We start from the raw sequence: 18,541 nt of genomic DNA on the forward strand, positions 1-18,541 counted from the left end.
GGCCAGTCCACTCCTGACTCCAATGTCCACATCGTTAATGAAGATGTTGAACAGTATGGGTCCCAGGACAGAGCCTTGAGGGACCCCACTGTTTTCTATGAAATCTATTGCATTCCCTAAAGCTATTTTCCCAGTAAAATAAAAAGGTCTTTTGTATTCAATACTATGTATTTTGTTTATCTGTTGATCTCATTATTAGTGCAGGTATACTGAGGAAGAAGAACAAAAGAAGGCATTAATGGTGAAATTGCTAAGGAATGCACCCCTAATTCTTCAATGCTTTTGCACACAAAATAGTAATTTACACATGTACAATATGATTGTATAAATACCTATAAAATCAGTAGGTTGATTTTTACTCCGTATTGCACAAATTTAAATATCTTTACAAATTAGAAGTCTGAAGAATTAGACCCAATAAGAGTCTTCTTAAAAAATCAAATTTGCAAAGCTGAATGCATCAACAGAAAGCCTTTGATATTCACATTTTTTTTTTGTCTCTCTACTTTACAGGAATGTAGAACTATATTATGACTTGCCTAGGACAGATATGCCACAAATTGCTGCATTAAGCCACATACTGCAGTTTATTTATGCAGTATGTAACTCAGCTTCTCCAACATATGTAATTCTATCAAGTGGAATAAGTGAAGGCTGAAAGCATTCAGCAGCTGATATTTTTCAAATGGAGTTTGAATGAGAATATAGGTTTGACTCTTTGCTGTTTGATAATTCTCAGTACATTTATAGCTGTGCAAAGCTGATTTAAAAGGCTACTGAATCAGAAAGGTGGAGTTTTATGCTTACTTTGCTCATTATTACACAGGACACAAAGAAATAGGCACATCTTATGCACATCTTCCAAATACTAACAGCATTTTTTCTTTGCACACTACATCTTGTTTTATTACTTTAACTCAATATCCTGTTTGTGGCATTAGTTTGTTATCCTAGAAACCACAACATTACTCAAACAATTTACAAGAATTTGCTTTGTTGCATAACAGAGCTGAAAAGAGTCTAATATGTTGGCTAAAATTTATGCTTTTTTCCTTACAGTTCTTTTCAGACCAGGCTATCAAGTGGTATAAATTGGCAGAGCTCCATTGATTTACTCCAGGTAAGGATTTGCCCCCTTAAATGTCAGCCCGCATCACAAAGCCATTTTCTTTGAGCCTAGAGAACAGTCCAGCAAGTTTTTATAATAGCTATGGCAGGCCACCAGCAGCAGGAGGGCAATGTTACCACTTACCCACAAACTTTTTGTCTTACGTTTGTCTTACCTGAGTCCAGATAAAGGGTTTGCATTCTCAAATCCATCTCTCAGCAAATACAATTTGCCTCAAAGCTAATTTTTGTCCCTATCCATTTTATCTGTCATTCAGTTTTGGGACGCATATGTTTCTTATATTGGTTTGTTTCATATGACCAACACATGAGACTCCCCATACTGTATATGGGGAAAAAGCAATGGGATACCAGAAATATGATTAATATCCTCAGAACTAACATTTAACAGAAAATTGTATTAACGCAAGTTATTTTACACGATCGTGTCAAATATTTTAAATCAATCATCAGCTCAAATGGCTTCTTTAAAAGTCTCCCAGCCGCAAGACACTGGTTCTTGCCACAAACTGGGGCAAAAGTGACAAACAATGGAAAAGCCTGAAGCTGTTTAGAATCTACAAGCATTTTTAGCATGAATTGGACTATTTTTTAATTTCATGCAGCAGTATGAAATGCCAACAAGCAGTCTGTCTCAGGGTTGCTTTGTGGTGGAGAGATAATATTCAGTACTGCAGACTCTCTTAGCTGACTAGGATGAAAAATTAGGACTAAATTTGCCATAGTCGGATGTGCCAATAATAAATTACAGCAATGAGGTCAGAGTTTATACAAAAGCAAATAGCAAAGAGGATGCTTCATCATACAATAATTGGCAATAATTTTACTTACTTGCATAATCCCAAATCTTTGCAAAACTGGGGCTTTACCAGCAAATGAAAGAGAAATATTGGTGTAGTTTGCATTGCTAATTATTTTTAAATATTTGCTATTTTGTAATACACAAGATGGATCTATTGATAATGTTGAAATTTTCTTAATTTAATGTATTAAATTATGACAATGTTCAAAGTTCTAAATTAGTCTGATAAAAAACAATCTTTGCTAATTGTTTTTCAGTGGCTTGACAATGTCACCATAGGCTGCTGGACTTCTTTCATTATGTCATCTAATTTAATTTGAATATCTGAGAACCATGTGTTGGCAGCAATGTGAGCTATAAATCAAAGCTACCTCTGATTCTTACTCAGAGAGACTGGTATTATGACATCATACCAAGTCACTAGGATTAAGACAATGGTCCTCTGTGTGGATCTGAATGTGGGAGAAATACTTCAGTTGCAAGCTTGGGTTTAAATGAAGGCTTTTCTAGCAGGTAAAAAGTTAATATATCATGCTTCGAAGAAAAATAATAAATCATGCACATTTAGAGCAGAGTGCCTGAAAGCTTTTAAAGGTAAATTATATACATTTCTGACAATTCTAAAAAGTCTGTTTGCTTTTACACTTTAGCGATCCAGATGGGACTTTTTTAAACCTTTGATTTTTGGCACTATCAACATACAAGAACCCAGAAAAGAGCGGCATATAAATTATACAGATGTTTATCCTTATTAACATTAAATACACTAACAAATACACACTTCCACAACAAGTATTATCAGTGCAGACATTTACTGTATGATCTTATTTAGTTTTTTGCCCTTGGTTTGATATCAACATATCAAACAAACTAGGTTGCATAGCTAGGGTGAAGACTATTATGTAGGCATCTGGAACCTATCTACAAATTGTGATTACTGTATTAAAAACACAAAACTACACCATTCTTTTGTCACTTACACACAAACGTTTCTTAAACGTTTGGACTAAATGGGCACATCTACACATTGTCATATGGTGATGCTGCTACAATGCCGTGCTTTAGTCCTTCCTTTTGGAAGTAATAAAGCATGGTACAGCCTGGGCAGTTACAGCTGTGGCATGCGGTGTACAGTTAGATTTCACTGCTACGTCACTGTAGTCGCATGCTATACTGGGGGAGCAAGCTACTATGGCAACATAGCTGCCGATCACATGTAGACCCAGGTGATCGCTATGTTACCTTAGGGTGACATGTAGACACGCTCAATGTGTCATAATAATAATTTAGGTTGGAATTTTCAGATGAATGAACTAGAGTTTGGTGCCCAAACCTCTTGAGTGGGTTAGTTTTCCAAATGCTATTTTGTGTCTTTGAAAAAATACCTTGTAAAGCAGACTTGATCTAAACAGAATCTAGCCTCTCTATCAGGAACCAGATATTCCTTCAAAGACACCACCTGTTATTATCTCAATTGCTACTGCTCTGGAAGGCTCCTAATTCTAATTAATTTAGAAATGGTGATGGATTTGCGCCCACTTCTGCTTGCAGTTTAAACAGCTTTTTGGGATATGAAAAGATGATAGTTTGGTCCTCTTGCAGCCAATGGCAAGCTTCCCAGGGCCAGAATTTTTAAATAAATCCAGTGTTAGTGAAAGACAACAGATTGGCAGACCTACAGACTAAACTCCCTGTTTGCAGTAGCTGCTTTCTCACAGCACTCTGTCACTGTGTCTCAAACCTGACCTGATGGAACACCCCTGCATGGCAAGGATGGCTGTAATCCACCACTCCAAGCTTCCCTCACCCCCACCAGAGGAGGTAGATCATGCCAGGAGAACAGTAGCTAGGTATTTTTTTAACTCCCCAAATCAGATAAGACTCTCTCCCTCCCTCTGCTCTCAGCATCCTTCCCTTCCCAACTGTGCTCACAGCACCTCCACTCCCCTCCCATTTCCCTCCCTCTCTATTTATGCCTCTGGGTACAGAAGGGAAGACTTGCCCAACACTGTTGCTGCCCTAGCCACTTCTGCCCTGTTCCAACTTAGTGAAATGTGGATATATGCGGAGACAGGCTTCACAAGGAACAGCGACAGCAATGGTGGCAGGCAGGTTCCCACTCCCTGCTCCTGAGCTGTCAGGCAACATCCAGGGGGACCAGTCAAGGAGGGAGAATTTGTCTGCCATTGCAAATGCTGTTGTCCCCAGCTGAGTCCATCTCCCCGCAGAGGCTGGTTGGAGCAGGGCAGGACTGCTTCGGAGCTCTCCCAATCCCCAAGGTAGCTGTGTTAGAGGACAGGGGAGGCGAGGGGAAGGGAGGTACCGCTGAGCATGGATGGGAATGGGTTGGGTGGGCGAGGAGACAGATTCTTACCTGATTCAGGGACTTAAAAAAGCTCCAGGCTGCTGCTCCTGAAATGCAGTCCAAAAAGGGGGGTTTGACCACACCACTGCACCCCATCTGGATTCATGCCTGTTGGCCTCCAATACTGTAGTATTTGAGCATCTCACATGTTACAATGTATTTTTCTTCACAGTGCTCCTGTGAGATAGGGAACTATTATATCCCTATTTAACAGAGGCACAGAGCAATTACATGATTTGCAGAAGTTCACCTAGGCTGTTTCTGGTGCAGTAGAAACTTGAATCTGTATTTCTTGAGTCCTAAAATAGTGTCCTCGGACCACCCATCCTCTCCAATATACAGCAATATACTCTTTTAATAATTTTCAGATGTATGAGCTGACAATTAAATTGATATAATTACTCACAGAGAACCACAGTTTTGGATCATAGCCCATCAAAAAAAAATTCTTCCCTTAGCTAACTGAATTCAGCAAGGGAAGGAATCTCCAAAACCCCCTGTAGGACCTTCTTGGGAACTGAGGAAAGGAAGGTGAAATAAGACTTAAAAATATATATATATATTATAGTTTTGGTCAGCTTTATTTCATTTTTGTCTTTCATAAAGACATATTTCCAAGGGACTGAAGCTGGACTTACAGAAAATGCTAATCTATGCCATTCTCAAGGTACACCACTCATTTGCTGATCTGGGCCATATACCACGTATCCATATTGCTGTCGCCCTCTTTCTTTGTAAAATCCAGGGCCCACATGCCTGCAGTGGGTGGGAATGACAACTATTTGATTTGTTGCCCGAAAAAATATGTCCTTCATAAGTGCATGTGGCTCAGTTATCCAGGTTGAGCTGTTTTAGTTGCAAGACCAGAGGAGGCAAAAGGAATGGGGGTAAGGCCAGTCTTGTATCATATTCGTTCTCCTTTTGTCCACAGAGGCCAGATTCTGGAAGAAGTTGGAGCATCCAACTTACATCTGACAGTCCATAGCTCAAAGGGATAGTAAGGAGGGCCAGAGAATATGAAAACCTCAGTATGGCTCTCTTTCTTCTGCCACACTGTATGTCCTGCCAAGGACATGTTGGGATAGATAGAAGCTGCTTAAGCAGGCCTACAAGGAAAGGACATGGATTACATCTGCCAGGGTTATAGCTGTTTTGCATCCCTACAGCAACACAAAGCAGCCAGAGCAGGGGCTACAATCTGATCCACTGTGTCTTTTATGGCAGTGGTCTCCAAAGTGGAGAGTGCGTACCCCAGGGGGTGCGCAAGATGATCCATTGGGTTGCGGGAAGAAAATATTATAACTTCTATTTCTATTTATATAAATATACATATATTGGGGGTGCGTGCTCAAAAATTTTTTACTGATAGGGGTGTGCGATCAAAAAAGTGTGGAGACCAATGTTTTATGGAATAATGGGATTTAACATTTCAAACAGTACACAGCTTCGAGATTCAGTTCTGACCTCATGTGTGAAGGTGATTGGCGCTAACAGAAGAACCTGTGAAGATCTCTCTTCCTTATGCCAGTATAAACCAGGACTGACTTTGTGGACCATGTTGCAAGTTATTCTTAATGTGTGTTAAATGCACGTAAAACAGGGGTGTCCATGTGTTCAAGCAGTGAAACACACACTAAGTGCACTCATATTGTAGCAAAGCTACAACTTTGTGTGTGATGAGTTATCTACACATAAAATTAAGTAACAGCTCTAGTCAGACTGCTTCGTGCAGTCCTCACTCAGTGACGGTCAGTCCTTACCAAATCAAGACATCAGCCAGGGACCCCTCTGCTGTACCAGGTGGGATGAGGAAAGTCACACATGTCAGAAAGAAGGATACTGGATCCTTCACTTGTCAGATTCCTTCAGAATCAAATTGAAAGCCAGGTGCCTCCAACCCTACAGGGTTGTAGGACAGGGAACCAACAATCGGCTGATTGTCAGTCCCAGCCTCAGGATAGCTCAAAGTTGGTTCAAAACTCTGATGCAGCACCGAGGCTGGAACTGACAATCAGTGAGCTGTGCATGTTAGAGATCATGATAAACATTATTGTGTGACTGCTTGGGACATGGTCAAACTTTAACACCACACATTTTGAACCCATACTAAGTGTCCCATGTGACAAGGCCCTAGTTTAGTCAATAGCCTTACACTGATATAAAACCAGTGAGATTAGAAACATGTTCCTAACTCCTACTTCTGCCAGATAATTATTATTTTAGTGGGTTCATACAATTGCTGTCTCTATTTAGAGAAAGAACCAAGACTCCTTTCAAAGTTGATTAGCTGTTTCTCCTAATCACCATTAAAAAACCTATAACCTATGACTGCCCTCTTTGCTTTTACATATACATGATTTTATGGGCTCCGAAGTACATGCATAAGTGTGTATAAGCATACTATCTAAACAGATTGAAACCTCATACATACATCTTTGTCTATGATCTCGCGCAGTGCCATTATCTGATTAGAAAGTGCTTTTCAGTTAATTCAATTACCATATGCTTTTCAATTGCTGTTAAACTATTAGTTTGTTCAACACATATCCAAATGAAAGCAAGAGACTATGTATTATAGGTTCACATGCACACTTGTTAAAACTGGGGGGTAGCTCTGGGGGATCTGATTTGTGTATATTAGTAATGGAGATAGGGTATGTATTATGTTTCTTTGAATAGGGAACTGGGGGGGGGGAGGAGTTCCAAGAGATCTGGTTCATTTTTTGTCAGAAGACATCCATCACGCAACTTTGCAAATTATGTTTTTTTCTTCCTTTAAAAAATTACAGGACACCTGAAACAAGTTACAGCTTGCCGTCTTTAAACAAAACTTTACTGTTTTCAGCCTCTCTAAGGCCTCCAAATGCTTTTTCCTTGCTTGTATGAACCAGCTGCAATCAAATATAATGTGGCTTGAGCAGTTGGAATGTTGCTTGAAAGCTATGAAATGGAACTAGATGTCTGACTGAATTGGATTAGTTTTAGATTTGAAATGGGATTTCTTGAGGTCATATCTTGTTATGGCAAACACTCCTTTTGATGCATGAAAGAAAGATGATTTGGCTTAACAAGGAAAGAAAAGTAATACTAGTGGCTTTCATTTAAGATATTCTTCCCAATGTCAACAGCTTATCTGCCAGCTTCACTGGTGTTCTCACTGCATAATATTCTGCTGTATGTCCTATTGTGAGGTGGAAGCTTGAGCAAATGTGTGTCATACTGGGCAAGATGAGTTTTGGGGGTCAATTCAATACTTTGTGCATGTTCAAATACAGAGTTGTGTGATTCAGGCTCCTTTCTTCTGCAATATGGTGAAGCCTTGAATCAAGGGATTTAACATTGCTTTTGCCTCCCCCCTCACCACTGTCTGTTTTCCCTTCAAGGAGATCTGAATAGTAAAATGAAAGTTGTGGGCAGAGTGCCCAAAAGGCATTAATGTGGAGGCAGCCATAATTTATGCAGTCTATTGTAAACAGGCAGCAGTGTGGGAAGTAATCTTTAAGGAGGTTGTTGGAATAAAGGAATATTTATTGATGGAAGTTGTACATTCAGATTAGAGTCACAATAAAACAAGTATATTTTTCATCATGTAAACACAGGAATTGTAGTTAACTGGTTCATAAGCTTCACTTTGTACACTATAAATATTTATATGCCCCAGGCTTCTTGTGTGCTCTGCTCTCATCTGGGGTCTCTTTCTCTCCAAAGAACTTGGTGGTTTGAGCTAGCAGACAGTAATGCACAGAGTGCAACTTGCTCTAATGAAGAGTTCATTGGCCAATCAATAGTTACTTTCTAATACACCACAACATTTTCTGCCCTGCTGCCACCATGCAGGCTACATATTGTTACCTAAACAGGAATCTGGCTCTCTTACAGCAAATCATAGTTTAGCCCTCTTGAAAGAATATTTTAATTTTGATTATTCTGGGCCATTTTAGCTCCTACACACTCTTCTCCTTCAGAAACTTACACAGTCCTCCTCCATAACCAAGTGCCTCTCTCATGTATATTTAATCCAGTGCAACCACCAGAACAGCATCCCAGTCTGGATCAATCAAAGGGCTAGATTAATTATGATAATCAGCCACTCGAGGAGAACAAAAATAAACCTCTTATGTAATTCAGTCCCTGTAATTCTAAACCTCATTGCCTTTATGGAAGGGTTTACCTTTTAGCTTTTAAACTAATTGAAAGATCCTCGTCTCAACCTCTCTAACACTCAGATGTGTGAAGCCAGGGGGAATACACAGGAAGTAAGGGTGGCAAATTACTGCCGTTAGAACACTGTTAGTGGGAGGATAAGAACAATAGGCCAGATCCTGCCATGCTAACTCAGGTTGATTAGTACCTTAGAAATCAGTGAGACTATATGTGAAGGAAGCTTTTGCTTAATGTGAGTTAATGTGTGGCACAGCATGGCCTTAACTTCTCCACCATAATCCATCAAAAGAAGTCCCATCAAGTAATATTCCTTCTTGATCCCTCAAGGAGACCATCCGGATGAAGATGTAGCACTGGATGCTGGCACTACTTGGCTAGTCTGCTGCCATTATCTACTTATTTGAAAAGAGGACAACTGCCATCTGCAAATGAGGTGTGGCTCCTGACCAGCAGCAAAGGGGATTCTTATTTAAGTGAAGTATTGATGACTTTGCCAGGGACCTAACCCTACATGCAACCTTCCTCTCCCCCCCACAATGACAGCATAACACTAAGAAAAAAGGATCAAAAGTGAGATTCCCCATCCTCTCCCAATTCTCAGATGAGACAAAAATGGTTGAAGACCCAGTTACAATGAAGTTAGAGATCCTGTTCATTGGAAAAAGGACTCCAACAAAGCCTTGCCTGTTTTTTGTTACCCTGTTAAATGTCAAAAGTAACAATCAGCCATTTCGCAGCCAAAATGAAATGAATTATAACAGCACGTAGAGTAAAAATGAGCAATCATGATTCATATTTTCACCTAAGAGAAAAATCCCCTCCAGGCAAACCTCCTTCCTTCCAGTTCTGCTTTGATTTGAGCAGACTTCACAACACATCCTTCAGGAATCTGTTGCTTCCTGGACTTGTCAATGCTGAAAATATATCTTCATACCTATATGAGAATTTGGGCCTGATTCCCAGATACATCCAGGCCTTTTTACACTGTTGTGGCAGCAGAAAGGTGACTTTTGAATGGTATAAATAGAATTTATACCCATTTTCAGGCACGTTCACCCTGCCAGTCTCTCTGGCTTTCTGAGTAGGTGGTGAACTATCTGTATGAGTCCTATGAGGGTCTTTTGTGTGGCAGGAGTAGCAGCTGTTACTTTCTCTTTCTGCCTTTGGTTTAGCTGCCTGCTTGTCATGAGTACTGTCCCTGTCCGTCAGCAGCTTTCCTAATGGCCTCTGCAAGCCAGGTTCTACAACACCCCTTGCTTGTCAATCATATCACATTGTTCGACGTAAACCCCACTCCATTCTCCCATTCCTAGCACTTTCACCCATCTTGTATTGCAAATTCACAGCAGAATAACTTCTTTTAACAACCTTTACAATGATTATATTACATATCCTGGTATGTTTTATGAGACTTTTATAACCTGGCCACAGGATTTGGCCTGCGTTGCCCCTGCAAGCCTATGATCATTTTGCAGTCGTAGAAAGGTTAAATATGAAAGTTCAACAAAAGTTCCAAGCTGCAGCGTGTCAGAGGACTATCAGTTGAAGCTGTGCTCTGTCTCGCTAACAGCTGAAGCTGTACTCCGTCTCACATGCTTCACATCCTCATTTTATTGCTTTCAGGTAAATGTGACCAATGTAGCATTTAACTTAGAAAGTGAGCTGCGGGTGGAAGAGGTGAGGCGAAACAGAGGCGGGGCTGCTAAATGTAATCACTAGAAAACTGCTGATTGTACTCATCTGGGGCATAGTCAAGAGATAATTTTAGACCATGGGCAGGAAATAAGTAGGATGCTCACAAAAACCAAGCAGTAGGCACTGCTCACCATTTTCAGAAGAACTTTCATCCCTTTCATAGTGCAGTGCCCCAACAGAATAGGGTGCATCTAGTAACTAAGGGCCAGGTTTTCAGGATGGTTTGGCTCCCCATGGTAGAGCAAGAGTTTCAAAAGAATTAATGCCCCTTTTAGGCACCAATTTTGCAAAAGAGCTCCATGCACTGAGTGTTTAATTTAGGTAGCTTAAAGAAAGCACAGCTCTTTAGAAAAATTTGGTCCAATTTTGTGAGTGCTAAACACTTGAAAATCTGGCCCTGTTTTCAAAATCAGGCCCCACATATATAGAAGCAAATGTCTCAAAATGCAGCCAGCACATTACATTTTTAAATAAAGATCACTCCGCATATCAAAATCCTAGTAATAAAAGTACTAGGGTTAACACTTATATGGATCAGCACTCTTTCTGAATAATTAATTAGATATAACAGCCTAAGAGGAACAATGTCACTCAAAGATGCAAGAGGCAAGAGGCACACCACCCTTTCTTCTTTTCAGTTAATTTAATCTATAGAACACAAAATTCTTCCTTAAACAAATCTCTGAACACACACCAAATATTTGCATCTTATATCCTAAAATAGTTTAATTGGGGCAAAGAAAACAGAAGATCACAGATCTAGGCAAGAATCTGGCTCACAAAATTTATCTTACAAATTTCTGAAGGTCTCTGTCCTTCCTAAGTAACGACAGTTGTATTCCCTGTGCTAGAAGTGATATGCTCAGATGTTCAAAATGATAATAAATACCCTGTGTAACTGCCAATGTTCCTTATATTTAATATATCAGAAAGCATATATAGTGATTTTAAAACCAACCAGTGATCTCATTTACACTGACATAATTTCACTGAAGTCAACATAGTTTTCTATGCATGTCTGAGAGTACAATTCAGGTTAATTAAGCTTTGGTGCAATTAACTTTAGTGATCAGATATTAGAATTTCTTGTATTTTATGTTCCAGATCTTATTGTCAGAGGCAGTTTGAAATTTCTAACATTTCCTCACCTCAGTAAGCTTTCCTGGACCAATGCATACAGTCATCAATCGTTTGCCTTGGTTTGTTAAGAAATGTTACATATCCAAAATTAAATAAAAAGAGGATACTTGAGCAATATATTTTTCTGTTCACCAGCTTTCAGGGCAACATTCAGCAGATGATACACTGATCACAGACATCACTATGCTGCTTGTAGTAAGAGAGAAAATCCTAGGAAGGCTTCCTTCATTTTCAGTGTATTGTATTTGTTGAAAAGAAATCCGAACAAACTTAGACATAAAACTTCATATTTAATGCATTTCTTAAAATCTTCTCCACTCTTGCTGAAATTACATGAAACTAGACAACTTTAAAACCCTGCCTCTGACAGAGAGAACTAGTCTTTGCTAGACCTTAACTGAAGCATGCACGGCCTGTATAGATTTGTAACTGTAGTATACATTTTAATGGCTTCACGTGCTTTATAATCTCTTCCAGATTAGCTAATTCCCCAAAATCTACAGATTATGACTATTAATTTTAGATGACTATTCTTAACAGAAATATTTGTGCTAATGGTACAATTAACTCACATAAACAAAACTATATCCAATCTTACATAAACATGGAAAACAAATATTTAGTGTACTTATTAACAATGTTCCAATGCAAATGCAGGGCTGACTAATGTTTTTACATAAACATCATTCTGTTGCATACTAATAAAGGCTATGGAGCAACTGTGAAAAAACAGCTAGAGTGAAGGTTATTTTTTTAAGATGGAAAATTCAAGGGTATTCCTATCTTGCTTTACATAGGTTTCCTGGTTGCAGTGTTTTGACACTGGACAGGAGTTGTGGTATGCTACTGGAGTGTAGTAATGAAAAATGCATTAAGTCTTACCACACAAGCTGTGTGTGGACTAATCTACACCAAAAGGTTAAGGAAATTACTTAGATTCCAGGTGACAGATATGTTCAGTGAATAGCCTCAAAAGCCTAAAGTGCACAGACTTAGGATAAAACTGATGTATAATAGCTCAGTGCTGCATATTATTGTAGTAGTACTGAAACAAAATGTCATTAGGAAAAGATCAACATCCCTGTAATTTATGTCTGAGAACAACAAAGTGAAATCTGGAAACAGTTCATATTCAGTAGAGGTAGATCCAAGATGCAAAATACAAGGCCAGAGCTGGATTTTGAATCTTCAGGATTTTAGTCTCTTCTGAACCAGAGTTTCAGTGTAGGCCCATCTCTTTTCAAAAGCAGAACTTTGCCTCCCTGCTGCCTCACCACCCTTTTAAAGCCCTTTTAAAAATCATTTTCCTTGTATCAAGGCAGTTCAATGGCTCATTGGGTAAGCTGTCCTAGAAGTGTTTGAATTTACAAATAAAGGGGAATGTTATGTCATGTCTCCACAGCTAAAGAATCTATCTGACTGCCACAGAAGCAGAAGTTCTGTTGTATAGGTTGGTCTGACTGCATGCTGCAAAGTTATACCATTCATTGGAGATGGGATGAATATATTACTACCTGGATCTGCTAGCTGTTCTCCCCACTGCCTTAAGGAGGTCCTGGAACTACAGTAGGAACTAAAGTGACCCTGTAGTCAGTACGTGTATGTCATAATTCCTTATCTCAGAATGTACACAACCTAGTAGCTCACTCCACACTGATATTAGACTGGGTTGGGCAAAATTCAGCCCCAAGCAGGTTCTGGCCTGCCAAGTTATTTGTCCGGACCACCGTGGGTCCCTCAGTACTGTCCAGTCTAGGTGCAGAGGACAGCCTGGGCTGTGGCGCATGCAGCCAATCCCACTGCCCCCAGGTGTGCAGCTGGGCTGGGGTGGCGCAGCGGCTGGACTTGTTTTGGCTCTTCTCTGTGCTTGGCTGGGATGGGGCCATGGGTGAGGAGCAGTGTTCAGGAGTGGGACAGGTGGGCAGGGCTGGAACTGGGACTGTAGAGTAGTGACAGCATGGGGCTCTGGCCCCATGATCCCAGCCCCACCTGCCTGTGCTTCATCTGGATGCTGTACCCCACCCACAACCCCATCCTGGCTGCACATGGAGCAGAGCTGAGATCTTCTGCCCACACACCCCTGCAATGGGTGCCAGTTGTGTGGGCAAAGGCATGCGAGAAGCAGATGGGGCTCTGCCCCGGGCCCCGGCCACATGCTGTCACCACCCTGCAGTCCTGGGGTCCCCATGCAGACTGGCTGGGACCATGCAGGAAGGGTGTGAACCAGGCAGATGGGATGGAGACACTTAAGGAGCTTTGGTGAGCTGTTGTGCAGGGCTGGGGGGTGAGTCCTGACCCGGCCCGCAACAGTTTACCAAAACTCCGGGCCCACATAATTGCCCACTCCTGAATTAGACTCTAGTTCATATGGGGTGCCTTGCTCTGGGACAGAGGCATAGGCAGTTTATTGAGTGCCTAGGTCAGGGGGGAGGGAGGATGATCCCTACCACTATAGACAATTTGGAGGAAGAGAGGGATGGACACATGGATGTAGATGATGGAAAGAGAAGGCTTTCCTTTCTGGGGTATTGCTGCGGCTGCCACTGTCATAGGAGCATCAACTCCACTTCAGTGGTAGCAGCCCTTTGCCCAGGCTCCCTGTGAGATGGTGCCTTGTTTGCTCACTCATCACTCTCCACATACATATTGGGCATAAGGCCACAAGGTTACCTGGGGTGGGAGTGGGGAACACCATTCCACTCCCTCCATTCACTCCCCACAGATACACGCTTAGTGAGGTGCGCTGTTCTCCTTGCCCTAGTTATGCTACTGCTCCGGAAATGCTCATTTGCGTAACATATCATGCTGTTCTTTAGGCATCTCTATTGCTCAGAAATTAAGTAAAACTGTGGAAAGCTATGATATGTTACCATTTTGACTTATAAAGCACAAAACCAGAAAGAGCGTATGACACACTATCTGATTTGTGTAAAGCCATGTCTAATACTTGATGATTATTTTGACATTTGCTTGTTAAAAACCTAAAGCCTCTACATTTGGTGGGATTTGTTTGAACAACTCAAGGGGTGTTAAATGGACCGAAATACTGCTGAAAACCTTTAAAACTTTTTACCTAGATCATACAGTGGTTGCTGGCTCATAACGTTTTCTTGATGAGTGCAACTTTGGTTTTCAATATCTTGGCAAGCTATGAGAAGCTTGTGAAAGAAGTTAGATAAACCAGTGAGGCCTAAAAAAGCTTGTTAAAAATGGAGCATTTTAAATGTCTGAATTCAGTTATAAACTGAGAGCCAGATTCTTGAATAACTATGATTATTGTCAGGTGTAAAGGCATAATGGAAACAACCACAGATAACATGAATACAAAACTTCAATTTATGCAATACACACAATCCTTATAATACTTTGAATCATTTCAAATGATTACAAAAATATATTTGTCCTCATCACTTCCATAAACATAAGAGAATACACAAGTAAATCAGTATGCTCGCTTAAAATGATGTAAAATGGGTGCAATGCAATGGAAAACTAGATTAAGGAGACCTGTATTCTATATTATCATCTAGTTCTTTACTATCTTAACCCAGTGCAACCCTTAACTTTAACACCTATTCACTAAGGCTGTATTGAAGTCAATGGAATTACACAGGCACAAAACCAGCATGGCAGAACAGAGAACTAGGCTCTCAGGATGCCTGTACATGTGCTGCAGGGCTGCTCCAATGTGGTGTAATTACAGCATGTTGGAGCAAACTCTATTAAATGAGCACGTAGCTATTAATACAGCTCTCCAGCCAGCCTCCACATCTTGTGTATTAGCGTCTCCATGTTTTAAAATGGTGGCGGGGCTGTTTGAATGAAAGCTCATTCAACAAACTTTAGTTCAAGTGCCCCTACTGCCATTTTGAAGTGTGAGGATGCTAATACATGAGACACTGTGGTGCTTTAATAGACTGCTGTCAGAGCCAGTCTAATTAAAGTACCTTCCCCCTCCCCCTCTGAGCATGTGTAAAAGTGCCCTCAATGTTTAAAAAACCAGGACATTATTATATGTGACAATTTAAAAAAAATAAAGAATGGGTTGATTCTTCATCACCTATAATTTGTGGAGTTATTCACACTAGTGCACAGAGAGTGCAAAGTGAACACAGTGTTATCAAATTATGTTGGTTGTATTCTACACCCACTTTGCACTGGTGCAAGTTATTCACAAAGTGTAGAGCATAAGTAAATCAGGTCTACATAGATGAAGAAGAAAGAGGTACTGTTGCTTGAAGAAAAACACTGTAGTAAAACTAACTGTTAACAACAGACATGAATTTGAAATGTCTGTGTAAGCATAATGGGTGGAGAAACATTATTCTTTGGCTATTATAACAACATTTTATGTTGCTGAAGGTAATAATAATAAAAATGAGAGAATAATTACTGTTCCCTTTTTCATCCTAAAGATCTGCACAATCTTTCAATATACATGGGGTTATATGCTGCAGAGATGATATGCATAATTAGGCTGGTTCACTCAAACCCACTTCACAGGGCCCTTCTTGGAAAGTTTAAAAACCAGGTTGCTGCTATCAAGTTCCCTGTTAATGTATTATGATTTATTTAAATTAAAAACATGGTAAAAATCTGAACTGCCTTCATCCTAGATTTTTGTGACATTAGAATTTGTATTTCATAGAATTTCATTTATAATATTTGCAGTTTTTTAAAGCCATTTAACATAATGCAAATTTTACTTAGCTTTTGTTGTACCCTGCTTTGATTCCTGCTTCATGCAAAGTTGAAAAGGCTGGTGGCTTCAGACCGGATTCCTGTCTCTTATTTGAGATTCTCCTGTGGCTCATGGTTCTACCCAGGGTGACTGCATACATCCCAGTCCCTTACATACCTCTGCCTCTTTACCTGCCTGCTCTTGATCCCCGTCACTAGATACCACGATTGCTTCCTTGACCTTGTCTGTTCCAGACTCTCTGGATTGTGACCCTCTAGGGTCAAGCCCTGACTGCCTACATCTCAGTCATACCCCCAACACTGAGACTGGAAAGTGAAACAGAAACATCCTAAGAGGCTTGAGGGGCACTTCATCAGTTTAAAAACATATTTGTGTATATGTGCATGTGCACTTGCAGGTGCATTAAATGTTGCTTTTTGCTATAAAGGCTTCACTCTTGCTCATAATACAACAAAAGACCTCTTCTACAGATAGATCAGGTATAAACACTGCACAAACCAGAGTCCCCCTGTAGTCACAGGTTTCACACTCCACATGTAATGTAATGTTTTTCCCAACAATCCAGAGAGCAGAAATCACCAAAAAACATAATTTACGTAGAGGCCTTTTCTGTAAGCAGTGGATTAAAAGGTGGTGCAGTTTACATTTTCATCATGTAGCATCACTTACAGCCCTAAACAGCGTGCTATGGAATTCAGTTACATTCTGTCTTGCATCTTTTTAACAAAGAACATGATCTCTAGTTTTCAACTCCTGAATTTTGAAATATATTTTTACCATTAGCAGGAAGATAGGTGAAAAGCTGGTACTGGCTTCTCTTTCGCTTTCCATTGCAGACATAGAAATTGACCTGAACAGGACTGGTTATCCTCTGATTTCGGAAAGGTGGGATCTCCACAACCAATGAATTCTATCAAAACAGACACATGAGAAAATCAGTACATAGCTATGACAGATTTACTGCACATTTATAAGTGTGCATCAACATTTGCAATTTTCACTTCTGAGCTCCCAAAGAGGAATATTGTCATGGCATACCCACTGATAGGAAAGTCTGTAGCTTAGATTTCCTTTTGTGATCTTTTTGGTTAGAGGTCCCTGCAGCTGTTCTAGATGTGTTTTTCTTCACCCATGAGTTTGTTGCAGTCAGAAGCTTGAACATAGGATAAGCAAAGCTGTACCAAAGCTATGAGGTTTGTAGATATTATTTGCCATGGCCTTAAACTTCAGGGGTTACTTTCAGGGTGATGAGACTCAGGTTGCACACTACTGGGTGATGCTTGTTAGAAGAGGGTGGCTGAGAAAGCACTACATTCTAAATGTCTGTGCTGCTCTAATGTCCTGATACAAGTACCATAGGATGAACAATTTGGCAAGGATGCCTATAACTATCCTCTCAGGAGGACTGGCTTTCAAGGGATGAAATACAGGGTTGGGATTTTAGCAAGGACTGGTAATGTGTCAGCGTACGAGTATAATTCTGACTGATAGTGCTGTATTGTTCCCAGTGCCAAAAACCTAGTAGATGCCAAGGTACTCTACATTATGGGCAACTTAAACATCTCTCCTTAGCACTCAACTAGTTATTTTCCTTTCCACATCAGTCATCCAGCTTTTTGTTTTCACCATCCTGAGCATGGCATTGCTAGGTCCTTCACTTGCTCCCCAGACAAAATATTTAAACCCATGTACCCAAAGTCAGTGTTTGGTTAGATTCTTGAAAAAAAAAAGCCTGATTTTCAGCAGCATTCAGCATTTCTTTCATTTCCTATTCAGGGATGTCAAGGTGGGTCTTAAGCCAAGATTTGACAGAGGAAAATGTAATAGCCTCATGAGTAAGTTCAAGGGAGGGACTTGCCTATATAAGGGCCAGCCCTGGAAGACAGCCTAGGGACATTTGTGTGAATTTCTAATGAAGGGAAAGACATGGCTCTTTTCATTGATGGAACTGGGAAGGTCAGACACAAGAGTGTTCAAGCTGACAGGAGCTGAGAGTCGTGAAAGGCCTCAAATGTGAACACAAAAATGTTAACCTTGGTGCAATGAAATTGCCCCATTCCCTTCAAAAAAGGGCTTCCAACCTTGTCTATTTCAGGGGAAGAAAACTGTGTCTTTGAAAGCCCTCTGCAGAAAAAGAGTGCTAGAGAAATGTAGCATTTTTCTTTACTTTGAAGTTAAAATATTTAGGCATACTTACTGGCTTACACATTTCTTTGTCAGTTTTGGCTTCCATTTCCCACACATGGTGACCATCTAGGAGAAAAAAAAAAATCTAGTTCTCTCCTTTAATTTTCCTTCCTTCAAATCTGTGCCCAGTGTTCGAAAGAAGTTACAAAAGTCTCTTTGGATAGTGGGAGGAAGAAAACATAGAAGATAGGTCTGTGGTTGAGTTGTTCATCCTCTGCCCAAGCAAGAAATCATATAAATAACTTGCTGGAAGCCAGGCAATCTCATTTAATTTGTTTATAAGGAAGGGAACATGGGTCAGTGGAGAAGGTACTGGGAAAACAGTAAACAGATTCTGATTGAAAACAATCCAGTACTA

General features: G+C 40.3%; 1 protein-coding gene across 2 annotated transcripts in view; it reads right to left on the bottom strand.

Annotated features, from left to right (window-relative positions):
• NFATC1 (nuclear factor of activated T-cells 1) overlaps positions 1-18,541 on the bottom strand; it is a 149,381-nt gene that overhangs the window by 43,870 nt on the left and 86,970 nt on the right. For both annotated transcript variants that reach the window (XM_019544718.1, XM_019544727.1), the window contains exons 7-8: positions 18,194-18,249; positions 16,774-16,906 (exon numbers count right to left, since the gene is read on the bottom strand). In XM_019544718.1, the coding sequence (XP_019400263.1) occupies positions 16,774-16,906; positions 18,194-18,249 (189 nt within the window). The remainder of the gene's footprint in view (positions 1-16,773; positions 16,907-18,193; positions 18,250-18,541) is intronic.

This window comes from Crocodylus porosus, unplaced genomic scaffold (assembly GCF_001723895.1).
Source record: "Crocodylus porosus isolate Cpor-Errol unplaced genomic scaffold, CroPor_comp1, whole genome shotgun sequence".
Lineage (NCBI taxonomy): Eukaryota > Metazoa > Chordata > Crocodylia > Crocodylidae > Crocodylus > Crocodylus porosus.